General features: G+C 39.9%; 1 protein-coding gene across 1 annotated transcript in view; it reads right to left on the minus strand.

Annotated features, from left to right (window-relative positions):
• Positions 1–15630, minus strand: part of TEX11 (testis expressed 11) — a gene marked incomplete at both ends in the record, with an annotated part of 517390 nt that overhangs the window by 189769 nt on the left and 311991 nt on the right. The window contains 2 exons of the mRNA XM_080652805.1: positions 7359–7444; positions 11939–12090. Coding sequence (XP_080508931.1) covers positions 7359–7444; positions 11939–12090 — 238 coding nt within the window. The remainder of the gene's footprint in view (positions 1–7358; positions 7445–11938; positions 12091–15630) is intronic.

Consider the following 15630-nt stretch of genomic DNA (forward strand, 5'->3'; position numbering starts at 1 on the left):
GAAAAACCCAGCTTATCGCACAGGACAGTGACTCGTCGAGTGGAACTGATTGATGAAGACTTGGCCAGCAAGTTAAATAGTAAGGCAGAGTTCTTTAAGTTTTATTCACTAGCATTGGATGAAAGTAATGACGTAAAGGACACTGCTCAGCTCTTAATTTTTATCCGAGGGATTAGTGACAATTTTGAAATTACAGAGGAGTTTTTAGCCATGGAGCCACTGAAAGGAAAAACACGGGGAGAGGACTTGTATGACCGGGTGTCTACTGTCATCAAGAAAATGAAGCTACCATGGAGTAAACTTGCTAATGTCACGACAGATGGATCTCCAAATTTAACTGGAAAAAATGTTGGACTGCTAAAAAGAATTCAGGATAAAGTGAAAGAGGAGAACCCTAACCAAGATGTTATTTTTCTTCACTGTATTATTCACCAGGAATCATTGTGCAAGTCTATATTACAACTTAATCATGTTGTTAATCCAGTCGTAAAGCTTGTTAATTTCATTTGAGCAAAGGGACTTCAGCACCGTCAGTTTATTAAGTTTCTGGAGGAAACTGATGCGGATCACCACGACTTACTTTACCACTCTCGTGTCCGCTGGTTGAGTTTGGGCAAAGTTTTCCAACGAGTGTGGGAGCTCAAAGAAGAGATTGGTGCATTTTTGAAATTAAAGGGGAAGTCTGATGAATTTACTGAGCTGAGTGACAAGAATTGGCTGTGTGACTTTGCATTTGCTGTAGATATATTTTCACATTTGAATGAGCTAAATGTGAAGTTATAGGGAAAAGATCAGTATGCACATGATATGTACACTAATGTGAAAGCCTTTAAGTCTAAGCTGATTTTCTTTTCCAGACAAATTTCAGACAAAGTCTTCACTCATTTTGCCACACTAGCCACACAGAAGGATACCATCCAAAACGTGAAGAAATACAGCAAATCACTGGATGACCTGCATGCAGAATTCTGTCATCGGTTTTCTGATGTTGAAAAAATTGACCAGTCACTTCAACTGGTGGCCTGTCCTTTGTCACAAAACCCTGAAACAGCATCAGAAGAGGTGCAACTGGAACTCATCGATCTTCAGTCTGACTTTGTCCTAAAGGAGAAATTCAGCTCTCTTGAACTAAGAGACTTTTATGCTTCACTTAATGAAGCCACTTTTCCAAACATCCGGAGGATGGCACAGAAGATACTGGTGCTGTTTGGGTCAGCCTATGTTTGTGAGCAGACATTTAGCGTCATGAACATCAACAAAGCCCCTCACAGATCCAGCTTAACTGACGAACACCTCAGATCTATCCTGAGAATAGCCACAACAAAACTAACTCCAGACTTTGATGCATTAGCTAAAAAAGACCAACAACACTGTTCCCACTGAAGTTGATGTTATAAGACCAAAAACCTTTCAACACAGTCTACATTGCCATCTACATCTACGTCCCGGGCATAATTTGGAAGTTGCACTAAACAAAATGTTTAATTTACTGTTTACACATTTCGTTCTTTTCTATTTGTTTTAGTTTTAAATAATTTTATTATATTTAAGTTTAATTTGAAAGGCTTTTGTACCTTTTCTTTGTTAGGCAATTTTATTTTGCCTTTGCCATCTTCAATATAAGGTATGTTATTGTGCTATGATTCCTCCATTTTTTGAAGTTTCAAATTATAATAATTAGTGTTTACATTCTTCTTGTTAAAATGTTTGAAATGTATAAAACTATTGAAATTAAAAAAAAAAGACCATACCCGTTTATGTAATGATGTTTACTTTGAATTTATATTAGTTCACACAAACACTCCATCCATGATTTTGTTCCGGCCCTCCGGTCCAGTTTAAGAACCTATTGTGGCCCTCGAGTCAAAAAGTTTGCCCACCCCTGAGCTAGGCTCTAATTCAGCTCAGTCTCCCTGCCTGGACACGGAGACGCGTCGCGGGAAACAAATTCCCAGAGTTCGCAAGTCTGGGCTCAAGTTCAGTGCTGTCTCCCTGCCCTGCGTGGGCGCGGGACCTGGTCGCAGAAAACTACCTCCCTAAGGATGAGCAACTAGGCTCAAATTCTGCCCAGTCTCCATGCCTGGGTGTGGAGACAAGTCGTGGGAAACAAACTTCCCCTGTCCGACACCAAGGCTCAAAGTCAGCCAGAGTTGCCACTGCTCTGTGTGTGCAGAAAGCCTTATTGTGCGGCTGGGGTCTGGTAGTTTCTATGTCGCTGCCGCGGGGGGCAGCGGGGGAGGGGGATTGGCTTTGTGACTCACAGAAATCTGGGGCTGTGGTGCCTGGAGTCTTGGTGTCCCTGGGTCTGCAGCAGTGATCACAGGTCTTTTACCAGAGTGGCTCAAGGGTCGTAGTTTGCTTCTGAGACCAGACTGGGTGTTGGCGAGGCTAGGATTCTAGTCTCAAGCAGTTCTGTTCTTCAAGATGGCGTGGACTCTGTGCTGCCGGTGTCCTCCCTGGAGTGTTTGCGGTGGCAGCGGGGTTTTGCCGTCTAAGACTGCCTGGATTGGCAGCCCCTTGGAAGAACTGCAGGGTCTAACTGTCCCTATTTCACACACACACACACACACACACACACACACACACACACACACACATCCACATACACCTCTATCGCTCCCTCACTCTCTCACACACTCTCCCTCCCTACCTTCCTGCCGGTTGCCATCTTTCCATCCAACCACCTCTAATAATTTTAGATGTTATTCCCCTGACTTAGATATTTTCATTCCATACTTTCCTGATCAGTACTCTGCTAAACATTGGAGGAGGAATCTCTGATTTCTGGGGTTCTCTTTATGTGCTATATTCTGATCTCTGGTATTCTGCTCTATAAACTTTAGCTGCTTTGCTCTCCCAGATTCTCAGCTCCATCTCCTCAAATAAGAAAGCCTGCTAGGATTCACTTCAGTTCCTCTTCCTATACTACAGCCTGGAAACTCAAGGCAGTAAGCTGTACCACTACAGTGCTCACCTTGTTCATTTCCTATCTCCAAGAGAGCACTCCCGTGTCTGATAGTCAGTGTCTAAAATTTTTTTTCATGTATTTTATCTTGTTTTATTTAGGGAGGGGGTGTTCAGGCAAAGACAGAAATCTGATCTCTGTTACATCTTGGTTGGAAGTGGAAATCCACCTTAACTTTTTTAAATTAAGGTATTATATGTGTACATATCTTACCATTACGCCCCCCGACCCCACTCCCATACATGCCCTCACCCCCCAATGTTTTGCATCCGTTGGTTATTCTTATATGCATACATATAAGTCCTTCGGTTGATCTCTTATTTCCCCCACCTCTCCCTAACCTTCCCGCTGTAATGTGACAGTCTGTTTGATGCTTTACTGCATCTGTATCTATCTTTTTGTTCATCAGTTTATAATATTTTTTATTATCCAAAAATGAGTGAGATCATGTGGTATTTTTTTTTCATTGACTGGCTTATTTCACTTAGCATAATGTTCTCCAATTCCATCCAGATTGCTACAAATGGTAAGAATTCCTTCTTTTTATGGCAGCATAGTATTCCATTGTGTAGATGTACCATAGTTTTCTGATCCAGTCATCTGGTGACGGGCACCTAGGCTGTTTCCAAATCTTAGCTATTGTAAATTGTGCTGCTATGAACATATGGGTGCATATATCCTTTCTGATTGGTGTTTCTAGTTTCTGAGGATATATTCCTAGGAGTGGGATTACTGGGTCAAATGGGAGTTCCATTTACAGTTTTTTGAGGAAACTCCATACTGTTCTCCACAGTGGCTGCACCAATCTGCATTCCCACCAGCAGTGCACAAGGGTTCCTTTTTCTCTGCATCCTTGCCAACACTTGTTGTTTGTTGATTTGTTGATGATAGCCATTCTGACAAGTGTGAGATGGTATCACATTGTCGTTTTGATTTGCATCTCTCGGATAATTAGTGACTTTGAGCATGTTTTCATGTGTCTCTTGGCCTTCCTTCTGTCTTCTTTCGAAAAGATTCTATGTAGGTCCGTGGCCCATTTTTTTATTGTATCATTTATCTTCCTTTTATTAAGTTGTATAAGCTGCCTGTAGATGTTGGAGATTAAACCTTTATCAGTGACAACATTTGCAAATATGTTCTCCCATACAGTGGGGTTTCTTGTTGTTTTGTTGATGGTTTCTTTTGCTGTAAAAAAGCTTTTTATTTTGATGTAGTCCCATTTGTTTATTTTCTCTTTGGCTTCCATTGCCCTAGGGGCAGTATCAATGAAGAAGTTCTTTCGGCATATGTCTGAGATTTTGCTGCCTGTGGCTTCTAGTATTTTTATGGTTTCCCGTCTTATGTTTATGTGCTGTATCCATTTTGAGTTTATTTTTGTGTATGGTGTAAGTTGGTGATCTAGTTTCATTTTTTTGCATGCATCTGTCCAATTTTCCCAACACCATTTATTGAAGGGACTGTCTTGACTCCATTGTATGTTCATGCCTCCTTTGTCAAATATTAATTGCGCATAGTGGTTTGGGTTAATATCTGGATTCTCTATTCTATTCCATTGATCTATATGTCTGTTCTTGTGCCACTAACAGGCTGTTTTGAGAACAATGGCTTTGTAATACAGCTTGAAATCTGGTATTGAGATCCCTCCTACTTTACTCTTCTTTCTCAGGATTGCTGAGGATGGTATAATATCCGCAAATCAATAAACGTGATACATCACATAAACAAATTGAGAGATAAAAATCACATAGTCATATCAATTCATGCAGAAAAAGCATTTGACAAAATCCAACACCTTTTCTTGATAAAAACTCTCAACAAGGTGGGAATAGAAAGATCATACCTCAACATAATAAAAGCTATATATGATAAACCCACAGCTAACATCATACTCAATGGGCAAAAACTAAAACCATTTCCCCTAAGAACAGGAATAAGACAGGGATGCCCACTCTCATCACTCCTGTTTGACATAGTACTGGAAATATTAGCCATTGCAATCAGACAAGAAGAAGAAATAAAAGGCATCCAAATTGGAAAAGAAGAAGTAAAGCTGTCCTTATTTGCAGATGCCATGATATTGTACATAAAAAACCCGAAAGACTCCATCAAAAAACTAACAGACTTAATAAATCAATTTGGCAATGTAGCAGGATACAAAATTAACGCTAAGAAATCTATGGCATTTCTATACACCAATAGTGAACTTACAGAAAGAGAGACTAAAAAAGCAATCCCATTTACTATTGCACCAAAAAAAAATAAGATACCTAGGAATAAACTTAACTAAGGAGGTAAAAGACCTATATGCGGAAAACTACAGGACACTGAAAAAAGAGATAGAGGAAGATGTAAACAGATGGAAGAACATACCATGTTCATGGATTGGTAGAATCAGCATCATTAAAATGTCCATACTACCCAAAGCAATCTATAGATTCAATGCACTCCCCATTAAAATACCAACGGCATATTTCACAGACAGAGAAAGAATTCTGCAAAAATTCATCTGGAATAACAAAAAGTCCACCATAACTTTTAAAAAACATTATATCCTTTTTTATTCACACACACAAATGCATACATACCAAAATTTTTACAAGTGATTAGATTATGAACAACTATACTTTAAAAAGTCTTATCTGGCCTTGGCTGGTGGTGCTCTGTTGTCAGAGCATCAGCTCAAGTACAGAAAGGTTGTGGGCTTGTTTCCCAGTCATGGACATGCACCCGAGTTTCAGGATAGATCTCCAGCCCCAGTTGGAGCACCTGTGGGAGGCAACCAATTGATGTGTTTCTCTCACATTGATGCTTCTCTTGCTTCTCTTGCTCTCTCCCTTCCCCTCCCTCCCTCCTTTCCACTCTCTCTAAAAATCAATGGAAAAAATATCCTTGGGTGAGGATAAACAAAAATGAATAAACATAAAATATCTGTAGTTTCAGTAAACCTGGATTTGTTTGCAAAGAGAAAATATATTACTACTCTTTTGTATTTTTTATTGTACCACAACTTTATAAAGTTTTTTTAGAGCAGTTTTAGATTCACAGAAAAATTGAGAGGAATGTACAGATATTTGCTATGAAACCCCTGCTCCTACACATTCATAGCCTCCCCATTAAACATCCTCCACCTGGGGCCCAAGTCCTGATCGAGCCCCCCCCCAAAAAAAAAAAAAGAAATCCTCCAGCAGTCTGGCTAGTGTGGCTCAGCAGCTGAGCACTGACCCAGGAACCAAGAGGTCACCTAGTTCGATCCTAGTCAGGGTACATGCCTGGGTTGTGGGCTCTATCCCCAGTAGGGGGGATGTAGGAGGCAGACAATTGATAATGTTTCTCTCTCAGCGATGTTTCTATCCCTCTATCCCTCTCCCTTCCTCTCTCTCTAAAAACAAATCAATAATATATATATATATATATATATATATATATATATATATATATATATTTAAAATCCTCCACCAAAGCCTTACATTTGTTACAACTAATGAAAGTACACTGACACATCATAATCACCCAAAGTCCATAGTTTACATTATGGATCACACCTGGTGTTGTACATTCTATAGGTTTAGACAAATGTATAATGATATCTATCCATCTTTATAGCAGTGTTCAAAGTATTTTCACTGGCCTAAAAATCCTCTGTGCTTCATACTACAATTTTTTTAAAATATATTTTTATTGATTTTTTACAGAGAGGAAGGGAGAGGTATACAGAGTTAGAAACATGGATGAGAGAGAAACATCGATCAGCTGCCTCCTGCACACCCCCTAGTGGGGATGTGCCCGCATCCAAGGCACATGCTCTTGACCGGAATCGAACCTGGGACCCTTCAGTCCACAGGCTGATGCTCTATCCACTGAGCCAAACTGGTTAGGGCCATACCACAATTTTTAACAACATTTTTATTGATTTCAAAGACGAAGGGAGAGGGAGAGACAGAAACATCAATGATGAGAGAGAATCATTGATCGGCTGCCTCCTGCCTGCCCCCTACTGGGGACCGAGCCTGCAATTCGGGTCTGTGTCCTGAGCATGAATCGAACCATGACCTCCTGGTTCATAGGTTGATGCTCAACCACTGAGCCACACCAGCCAGGCCACACCACAATTTTTAAAAGGAATAAAATCCCTTGGAGTTTCTCATTCTTCATGTTAAATTACTTTTCTATAGCTTAATTTCCCTACATTGTAAGTACCCAATGGGAATGAATCACATCTTAATATTTTAAAATAAATTCTTGTCCGATGCCAATTAATACTCAACATTATGAATAATAAATAGAGATATTATTAAAGTATTTGATGCTCTATGATTTTTATAGTCAACATATTGTTTCATTTATTGGGGTTGTGAAAGAATATTAAAAAAATGTAAACAAATTATTCTCAAACCTGAAAACTTCTGTAAGCTTTTTTCCACAGAATGTTGTGTAAATAGCCTACTAATCCTGTTGGCAGTGGTCTTCCTGTTTGCTGACCTAAAAAACAAACAACCTCAATATCTAGAAACAAGAATCAAGATCTAGTACATTAAATAAAAGAGCTAACTATATTCAGACCCTATAATCTTTAAGTAATGGCTACAAACAGAATCACATTTAGACAGGTTTTTATAATCAATTTTAGATTTACTAGCAAAACTGATTATACAATACAATAAGCTTTTGGTAGATTCACAGTAATTCACCCATCAATCTGTGATAGTTTGCCAACCTAGTCTCTCTTTAATGTATTTCCCATGTTCCAAATTTGATCATCATCTGGTATCTTAATGTTATTGTGAATGAACAGACAGCAATGCTAGAAATCATTAATAAGAAATGTTTATTATGTATTAATCAGATCACATCAAGTTCACAAGAAAGGCCAATTATACCTTAAAGCCTTTGTAAAATACTTTAAGACAATGTTTACACATAAACTTGATTACTTTAAATTGTAACTTGTGTCTGTTTGTTGTCTAGACATTTACAGGGTTCAAATATATTAACATAAAGTTTAAAACAATAATATAATTCTATACCCACTTCTCTTTCACCCCTTTGGCACTATCAATTTCTGCAAAGTCTTGATTAGAGACTGAGAGTCTCTGATACCCAAGCCTAGTCAGCAGATATAGTTTGTGCCATGACTTAGTTAAAAATACCCACATGAGAGTAAAATGTTATAATACTTAGGGAGTATAAGTGTATAATCCGGTATCACAATAAAACCAAGATTCCCTGAATGTAATCTTAGGAAAATTAATTATTCTGGATAACCAAGTTTTCTAGTTGACTGACAGTTTGCTTTTATTAAACATAAAACATTTTTTATTTTAAAAAGTCTAAGTAATTTCATTATTTTTTCTAAAATTATGTTTCATGAATTATGTTTTCTAGTTTTCTGAAGCACATTTTAACCATTGCTTGACCATTCAAAGTCAACAATAATAACAAGTACTGTATTTTGTTATGCTATTAATATATCACAGTGATGCCTTTGGATATTACTATAGAATATAGTACAAATTATTATATATTTTTTAATGTTTGAAACTGTTTTATAAATTTGTAGAGGTTTTTTTTTTACCTATCTTATGGTCAGGTTAGCCATATATTTCTCTGTAGACCCTTAACTGTTTTTAAAAATGTCTTTTTAATGTCTTATTGATTTTTAGAGAGGAAGGGAGAGGGATAGAGAGATAGAAACATCAATGAGAGAGAAACATCATCGATCAGCTGCCTTCTGTACACCTCCTAATAGGGATCGAGCCCACAACCTCAGCATGTGCCCTGACCGGGAATCAAACTAGTAACCTATTGGTTTCTGGGTCAGTGCTCAACCACTGAGCCACATTGGCCAGGCCCTTTCACTCTTTTTTTAAAAAAATATATTTTTATTGATTTCGAAGAGGAAGGGAGAGGGAAGGAGAGATAGAAACATCAATGATGAGAAAGAATCTTTGATTGGCTGCCTCCTGCACGCCCCACACTGAGGATCGAGCCCACAACCCGGGCATGTGCTCTTGACCAGGAATTGAAGCCGGGACTATTCAATCCACAGGCCAATGCTCTATCCATTGAACCAAACCAGCTAGAGCCCTTTCACACTTTTTAATATGCTACCATTAAAATGCTAAGGGTTGGCCCTGGTTGGTGTGGTTCAGCTCATTGGGCATCATCCCTTGCACTGAAAGGTTGGTAGTTTGTTTCCCAGTCAGGGCACATGCCTGGTTTGTGGGCTTGATACCCAGTGGAGGGCATGCAGGGGGCAGCCAATCGAAGTTGATGTTTCTCTCTCATCGATTTTTCTATCTCTCTCTCTCTAAAATATCAATTAAAAATTAAAATTGAGTCTAAAAATAACTAGATTCTTAGTGTGGGTCTGGAGGGAGGGTGTCATCAGTAAAATATGTTTCATAGAATCTAGAGTTCAAAAGTCTCTTAGAGATTATCTAGTGCAGCGGTCACCAACAGGTGGTCCGCAGACCACTGGTGGTCCGTGAGGTCCAAAAGGTTGGTTACTGCTGGTTTAAAGAAACCTTTGGAGCAGTGGTTGCCAACCAGTAATCCACGGACCACTGGTGGTCCATGAGGTCCAAAAGGTTGATGACCACTGCTCGAAAGATTTCCTTTTAAAAAATTATCAATAACTAGCCTTGGCCAATGTAGCTCAGTTGGTTGGGCATCATCCATATACCAAAAGGTTGCTGGTTTGATTCATGGTCAAGGTACATGCCTGGGTTGCAGGCTTGGTACCCAGTAGGGGGCATGTAAGAGGCAGCTGATTGACGTTATAGTCTCACATTGATGTATCTCTCTTCTACCTTCCTCTTGCTCTAAAAATCAATAAACTATATTTAAAAAATATCAATAACTATGTTTTTATAAAAACATGATACATGCTTATAAAACTCAAGGAATCTAGTAAAATATAAAGAAATTACCTATAATGCCATTACTCAGAATAAATTCCAATGTTAACATTTATAACTATATCTCTATACTAGAGGCCCGGTGCACGAAATTTGTGCATGGGGGGGTGTCCCTCAGCCCAGCCTGCACCCTCTCCAATCTGGGACCCCTCAAGGGATGTCTGACTGCGTGTTTAAGCCCGATACTGGTGGGATCGGGCCTAAACGGGCAGTCGGACATCCCTCTCACAATCCAGGACTGCTGGCTCCCAACTGCTCGCCTGCCTGCCTTCCTGATTGCCCCTAACTGCTTCTGCCTGCCAGCCTGATCACCCCCTAACTACTCCCCTGCCAGCCTGATCAATGCCTAACTGCTCCCCTGCCAGCCTGTTTTCCCCTAACTGCCCTCCCCTGCAGGCCTGGTCACCACTAACTGCCCTCCCCTGCAGGCCTGGTCCCCCCCAACTGCTCTCCCCTGCAAGCCTGGGTCCCCAACTGCCCTCCCCTGCAGGCCTGGTCACCCCTAACTGCCCTCCCCTGAAGCCATGGTCCCCCCCAACCGCTCTCCCCTGCAGGCCTGGTCCCTCCCAACTGCCCTCCCCAGCTGGCCTGATTGCCCACAACTGCCCTCCCTTGCAGGCTTGGTCCCCTCCAACTGCCCTCCCCTGCTGGCCATCTTGCGGTGGCCATCTTGTGTCCACTAGGGGGCAGGATCTTTGACCACATGGGGGCAGCCATCTTGTGTGTTGGAGTGATGGTCAATCTGCATATTACTCTTTTATTAGATAGGATAGAGGCCTGGTGCACAGGTGGGGGCCAGCTGGTTTGCCCTGAAGGGTGTCCCGGATCAGGGTGAAGGTTCCCTTGGGGCGTGGGGCAGCCTGGGCGAGGGGCCTGTGGTGGTTTGCAGGCCCGCCATGCCCCCCAGCGACCCAAGCAGAGGCCCTGGTATCTGGGGTTTATTTATCTTCTACAATTGAAACTTTGTAGCCTGGAGCAGAGCCAAGCCTTCTGCTTGCTCCGTGGTGGCAGCCATTTCTGTTGGGATTTATTTATCTTCTATAATTGAAACTTTGTAGCCTTAAGCGGAGGCCTGGGCCAGCCAGGGTGTGCGGAAAGCTTGGCTTCCTCCATCGCCACGGGCAACCCTAGCCTCCTGCTCTTTCCAGCTCTGTGGCTGCCGCCATTTCTGTTTGGATTTATGTATCTTCTATCATTGAAACTTTGTAGCCTTGAGTGGAGGCCTAGGCCGGCAAGGGCAGGCGGAAAGCTTGGCTTCCTCCATTGCCAGGGAAACCCAAGTCTCCCTCCTGCTCTCTGTGGCCATAGCCATCTAGGTTGGGTTTATTTGCATATTCGCTCCTGATTGGCTTGTGGGCGTGGCTTGTGGATGTAGCAGAGTGATGGTTAATTTGCATATTACTTTTTTATTAGCTAGGATATGTGTAGAGTTGGAAGAAGAGAGATTGGGGTGAGAATTTTCTAAGAAAGGGATCATACTATCTGTGTTCTTCAGGATATAAGTCTACAGACAGGTGGGGGTTAAGAGAATGCTAAGATTTGGCTCTACATCTCTGCTTTAACTAAAGTAACTCTAGGGACAGGGTTCATACAAGATAGCATCACAAAAGGATGCTACTGCCTAAATAGAAGTTAACAACCAGGAATTATAGTCCACAATTTTCATTTCATAGTTGGGAAAAAACAAGATCCAGAGATACTATTGATTTTCTCAAAGGCATACAGCTAATTTGAGATCAAACTGGAAACAAGAAATTAGGCTTCTAACATCACAATTTTCTACTGCACATAAATCATGAGTTTTAAGCTCAGAGGTTTATCTGTTTTTGTTGATGTTTTGTTATTTTTGCTTAGTTCCTCATTCTAACTTTCCAAACAAGTGAAATCTGGATAAATGAGGTATTATAGTTAAAGGTTATTAGAGGGTAAAAAAGGAATGAGAAAAAGGAAAAATACTGGTATGTTGACCTGAGTATTTCACTACTATTCTGACATCTACCTTCAAAATACATGCATGTTAACACCTTTCTAAAACATCTGTAGAAATCCTACTGACCGACAATGATTTCTTCAATCTTTTCCTTGGCAAGCAGTTCTTCCTTCCTTTGTAAAAGAATGTCAATGTGGAGCAATAAAGCTTTTCCAATATTTTCTGATGACTTAAAATGTTCACAGATAATCTTTAGGAAACGAAATCCAACAAATTCTCTGTTCAATGAAACAAAGTTGTAAGTGGTGTGAATAGAATAACTGTTTTTTTAATCAATGGGACCAAAGTTTATTGGGGTATGAGCAAAAGTCAAGATAAAACTATATCTGCACTTAAGTAATATCACTAAATAATTAAATAAGCCTATTTGTCAAAAAAACAATTTAATTCAATTTCTGTTTAATTTATTAAACCACAAATATTTTATTTTCATGAACACCTATAGTCAGATAGTCATCTATCTCCTAATATCTGATTTTGCTTTTTTTCCAGAAATGATACTAATTTATAAAAACTGGGTCAGTGATCCAGTGAAGATACATGAACTGACATTAGAAATTTACCAGTCACTTGTGATGAGAATGTTTAGAATTTACTCTCTTAGCAACTTTCAAATACACCATAATTATAGTCACCATGTTGAACAGTACTTCTCTAGTATTTATCTTGTAAATGGAAGTTTGTACTTTTGGACCACCTTCTCAAGTCATTATTCTATACACCTTTAAACTTACACAGTGCTGAATGTCATCTATCTATCTATCTATCTATCTATCTATCTATCTATCTATCTAAAAGGCTAATATGCTAATAGTCCCTCTGACTGTTCAACCATTCGACCAGTCGCTATGATGCACACTGACCACCAGGGGGCAGACGCTTGCTGCTGGGGTCTGGCTGATCAGAACTGGGCAAGATGGGCCGGACACACCCTAGAGCCCTCCCACGGTCCCTCCCCGGCTCTGATCATGCACCGGTCAGGTCCCTCGGCCTGGCCTGTGCCCTCTCACAATCCGGGATCCCTCAGAGGATGTTGGAGAGCCAGTTTTGGCCTTATCTCTGCTAACCAGGCCTAGGGACCCTACCAGTGCACAAATCTGTGCACCGGGCCTCAAGTATCTCAATAAAACTAAACAGAAAAACAAAATTTACCAGTTTCCTCTGCCAAAAACTCCTTATATTTACCTATGCTTGATTACACAAATAATACATATATTTTCTTTTTTAAAATTTTATTTTATTTCATTTTCCATCACCATTTATCCCCTCTATGCTCTCTTCAACCTCCACCCATCTCCCTCCACCCTCGCAATCACCAACCACACTGTTGCTCTTGTCCATGAGTTCTCTCTCTCTCTCTCTCTCTCTCTCTCTCTCTCTCTCTCTCTCTCTTTGCCCAATCCCTCCACTCCCCTAACACACCCCCAGGGCTGCCTGCCTGCTCTCCATCTATGAATCTGCCTCTATTTTGCTTGAATACCAGTATATTTTGATTATTTAAAAATTCAAGCAGTTCGTGAATTGGAAGAGTTATTATTGTTAAGATGTCAATACTCCTAAAGCAACCTATAGATTTAATGCAATCCCTATAAAAATCCCAATGACATCTTTTACAAAAATAAAAAACTCCATCCTAAAATTCATATGGAATCTCACAGGACTCTGAAGAGCCAAATCAATCCTTAAACAGGAAAACAAGGCTACAGGACTCATATTTCCTTATTCAAAGTTTACTGCAAAGATATAGTAATCAAAACAGTGTGGTGCTGGCATAAAGACATATATACCAATGAAGTAGGATATAGAGTTCAGAAATAAATTCCTGTACATATAGTCAAACAGATTTCCACAAGAGTACCAAGAACATTCAATGGGAGAAAAGAGCAGTCTTTTCAACAAATGATGCTGTTATCCACATGCAAAGGAATGGAATTGGTTCTTTACCTTATACCATACAAAAAAATGAACTCAAAATGGATCAAAGACCTAAACAGACGAGCTAAAATATAAAAACTCTTAGAAGAAATCACAAGGGGAAATCTTCATGACATTGGAGTTGGCAATGATTTTTTTGGATATGATACCAAAAGAACAGGTAACAAAAGTAAAAATAGGAAAATTGAACATTTCTGTATATAAAAGGATACAATCAACAGAGCAAAAAGGCAACTATGGATTGGAAGAAAATATTTGCAAATCATATATCTGATAGGGGGATTATACCCAGAATTTTTAAGGAACTCCTAAAACTCAACAACAAAAAAACCAAATGAACAATTTAAGTAACAATTGGCAAAGTACTTAACTAGACATTTCTCCAAAAAAAAAAAAAGATACACAAATAGCAGCAATCTCATGAAAAGATACTCAACATCACTAATCATTAGGGAAATGGAAATTAAAAACATAATGTGATACCACCTCACACCCATTACAATAGCTAATGTAAAAACACACACACACACACACACACACACACACACATACACACAAAAAAACAAGTGTTGTAAAGGATGTGGAAAAATTAGAAAACTTGTGCACTATTGATGAGAATGTGTGATGATGCAGCCACTACAGAAAACATTATGGTAATTCTTTAAAACATTTAAAATACAATTCCCATATGATCTGAATATAAACCCAAAATAATTGAAACCAGGGTTTCAAAGAAATATCTGTACACTCATGTTCATAGCAGCATTAGTTACAATAGCAAAAAGGTGCAAGTAACCCAAGTCTCAATTGACGGATGAATGGATAAACAAAATATAATATATACACACAACAGGATATTATTCAGGGAGGAAATTCTGAGTGTCCAAGTGATGTTAGCTGAGGAAGATTCCACTGGCCTTGTAGGGTTTGAGGATGATGGAGGAAGGGGACCATAAGTCAAGAAATGCAGGTAGCCTCTAAATGCTGGAAAAGCCAAGGAAACAGATTCTCCTCCAGAGACTCCAGAAAGAAACCAGCCCTGCCAACACCTAGATTTTAGCCTGGTTAGATGTAATGCTTCTGGACTAAAGAATTGAATAATAAATTTGTGTTGTTATAAGACAAAACCTTTTTAATTAAAAAAAGTGAGGAAATTCTGACATGTTACAACACAGATGGATCTTGAGGACATTATGCTAAGTGAAAGATGCCAGTCAAAAAAAAGACAAATCCTGTATGATTCCACTAAGTTGAATTACCTAGATTAGTCAAACTCATATAATATAAAAAGAATGTAGAATACCATATGTCAGGGGCTGGGGGTAGGGGTGAATATGGAGTTATTGTTTAATGGGTACAGAGTTTCACTTTTACAAGATAAAAGGAGTTCTGTAGAGAATATTAAAAATAGCAGCAGAGTAAGTGGAGGCTGTATGGACGTACTCCCAGGATAAAACTGGAATAACAACTAAAATATAGAAAAACTTCCTGAATAATCAACAGAAGACTCGCTGGAAAGAACCCTGATAACCGAGGACTGAAAGGGGAGACTGCATAGAGACTAGTAGGAGGAGCAGAGGCATGAAAAGGCTGGCCAGGCCCCACAGACAACACTTGAAGTTCCAGAGAGATATCTCAGCTGGGGGGTTGCCACTGAGAACTCTGGGGTCTAATCCTCAAGCAGGGCCACCCAGCAGAGAGCACCAGAACTGAGAAGGGTACCCACACAACATCTGGCTGTGAAAAGCAGCAAGGTTGCTGCCTGCCAGGGAGAGATGGCAGGAAATTCAGGCACCCTCTTAAAGGGCCAACACACAAAATTC

This window comes from Plecotus auritus (assembly GCF_963455305.1).
Source record: "Plecotus auritus genome assembly, chromosome: X".
Lineage (NCBI taxonomy): Eukaryota > Metazoa > Chordata > Mammalia > Chiroptera > Vespertilionidae > Plecotus > Plecotus auritus.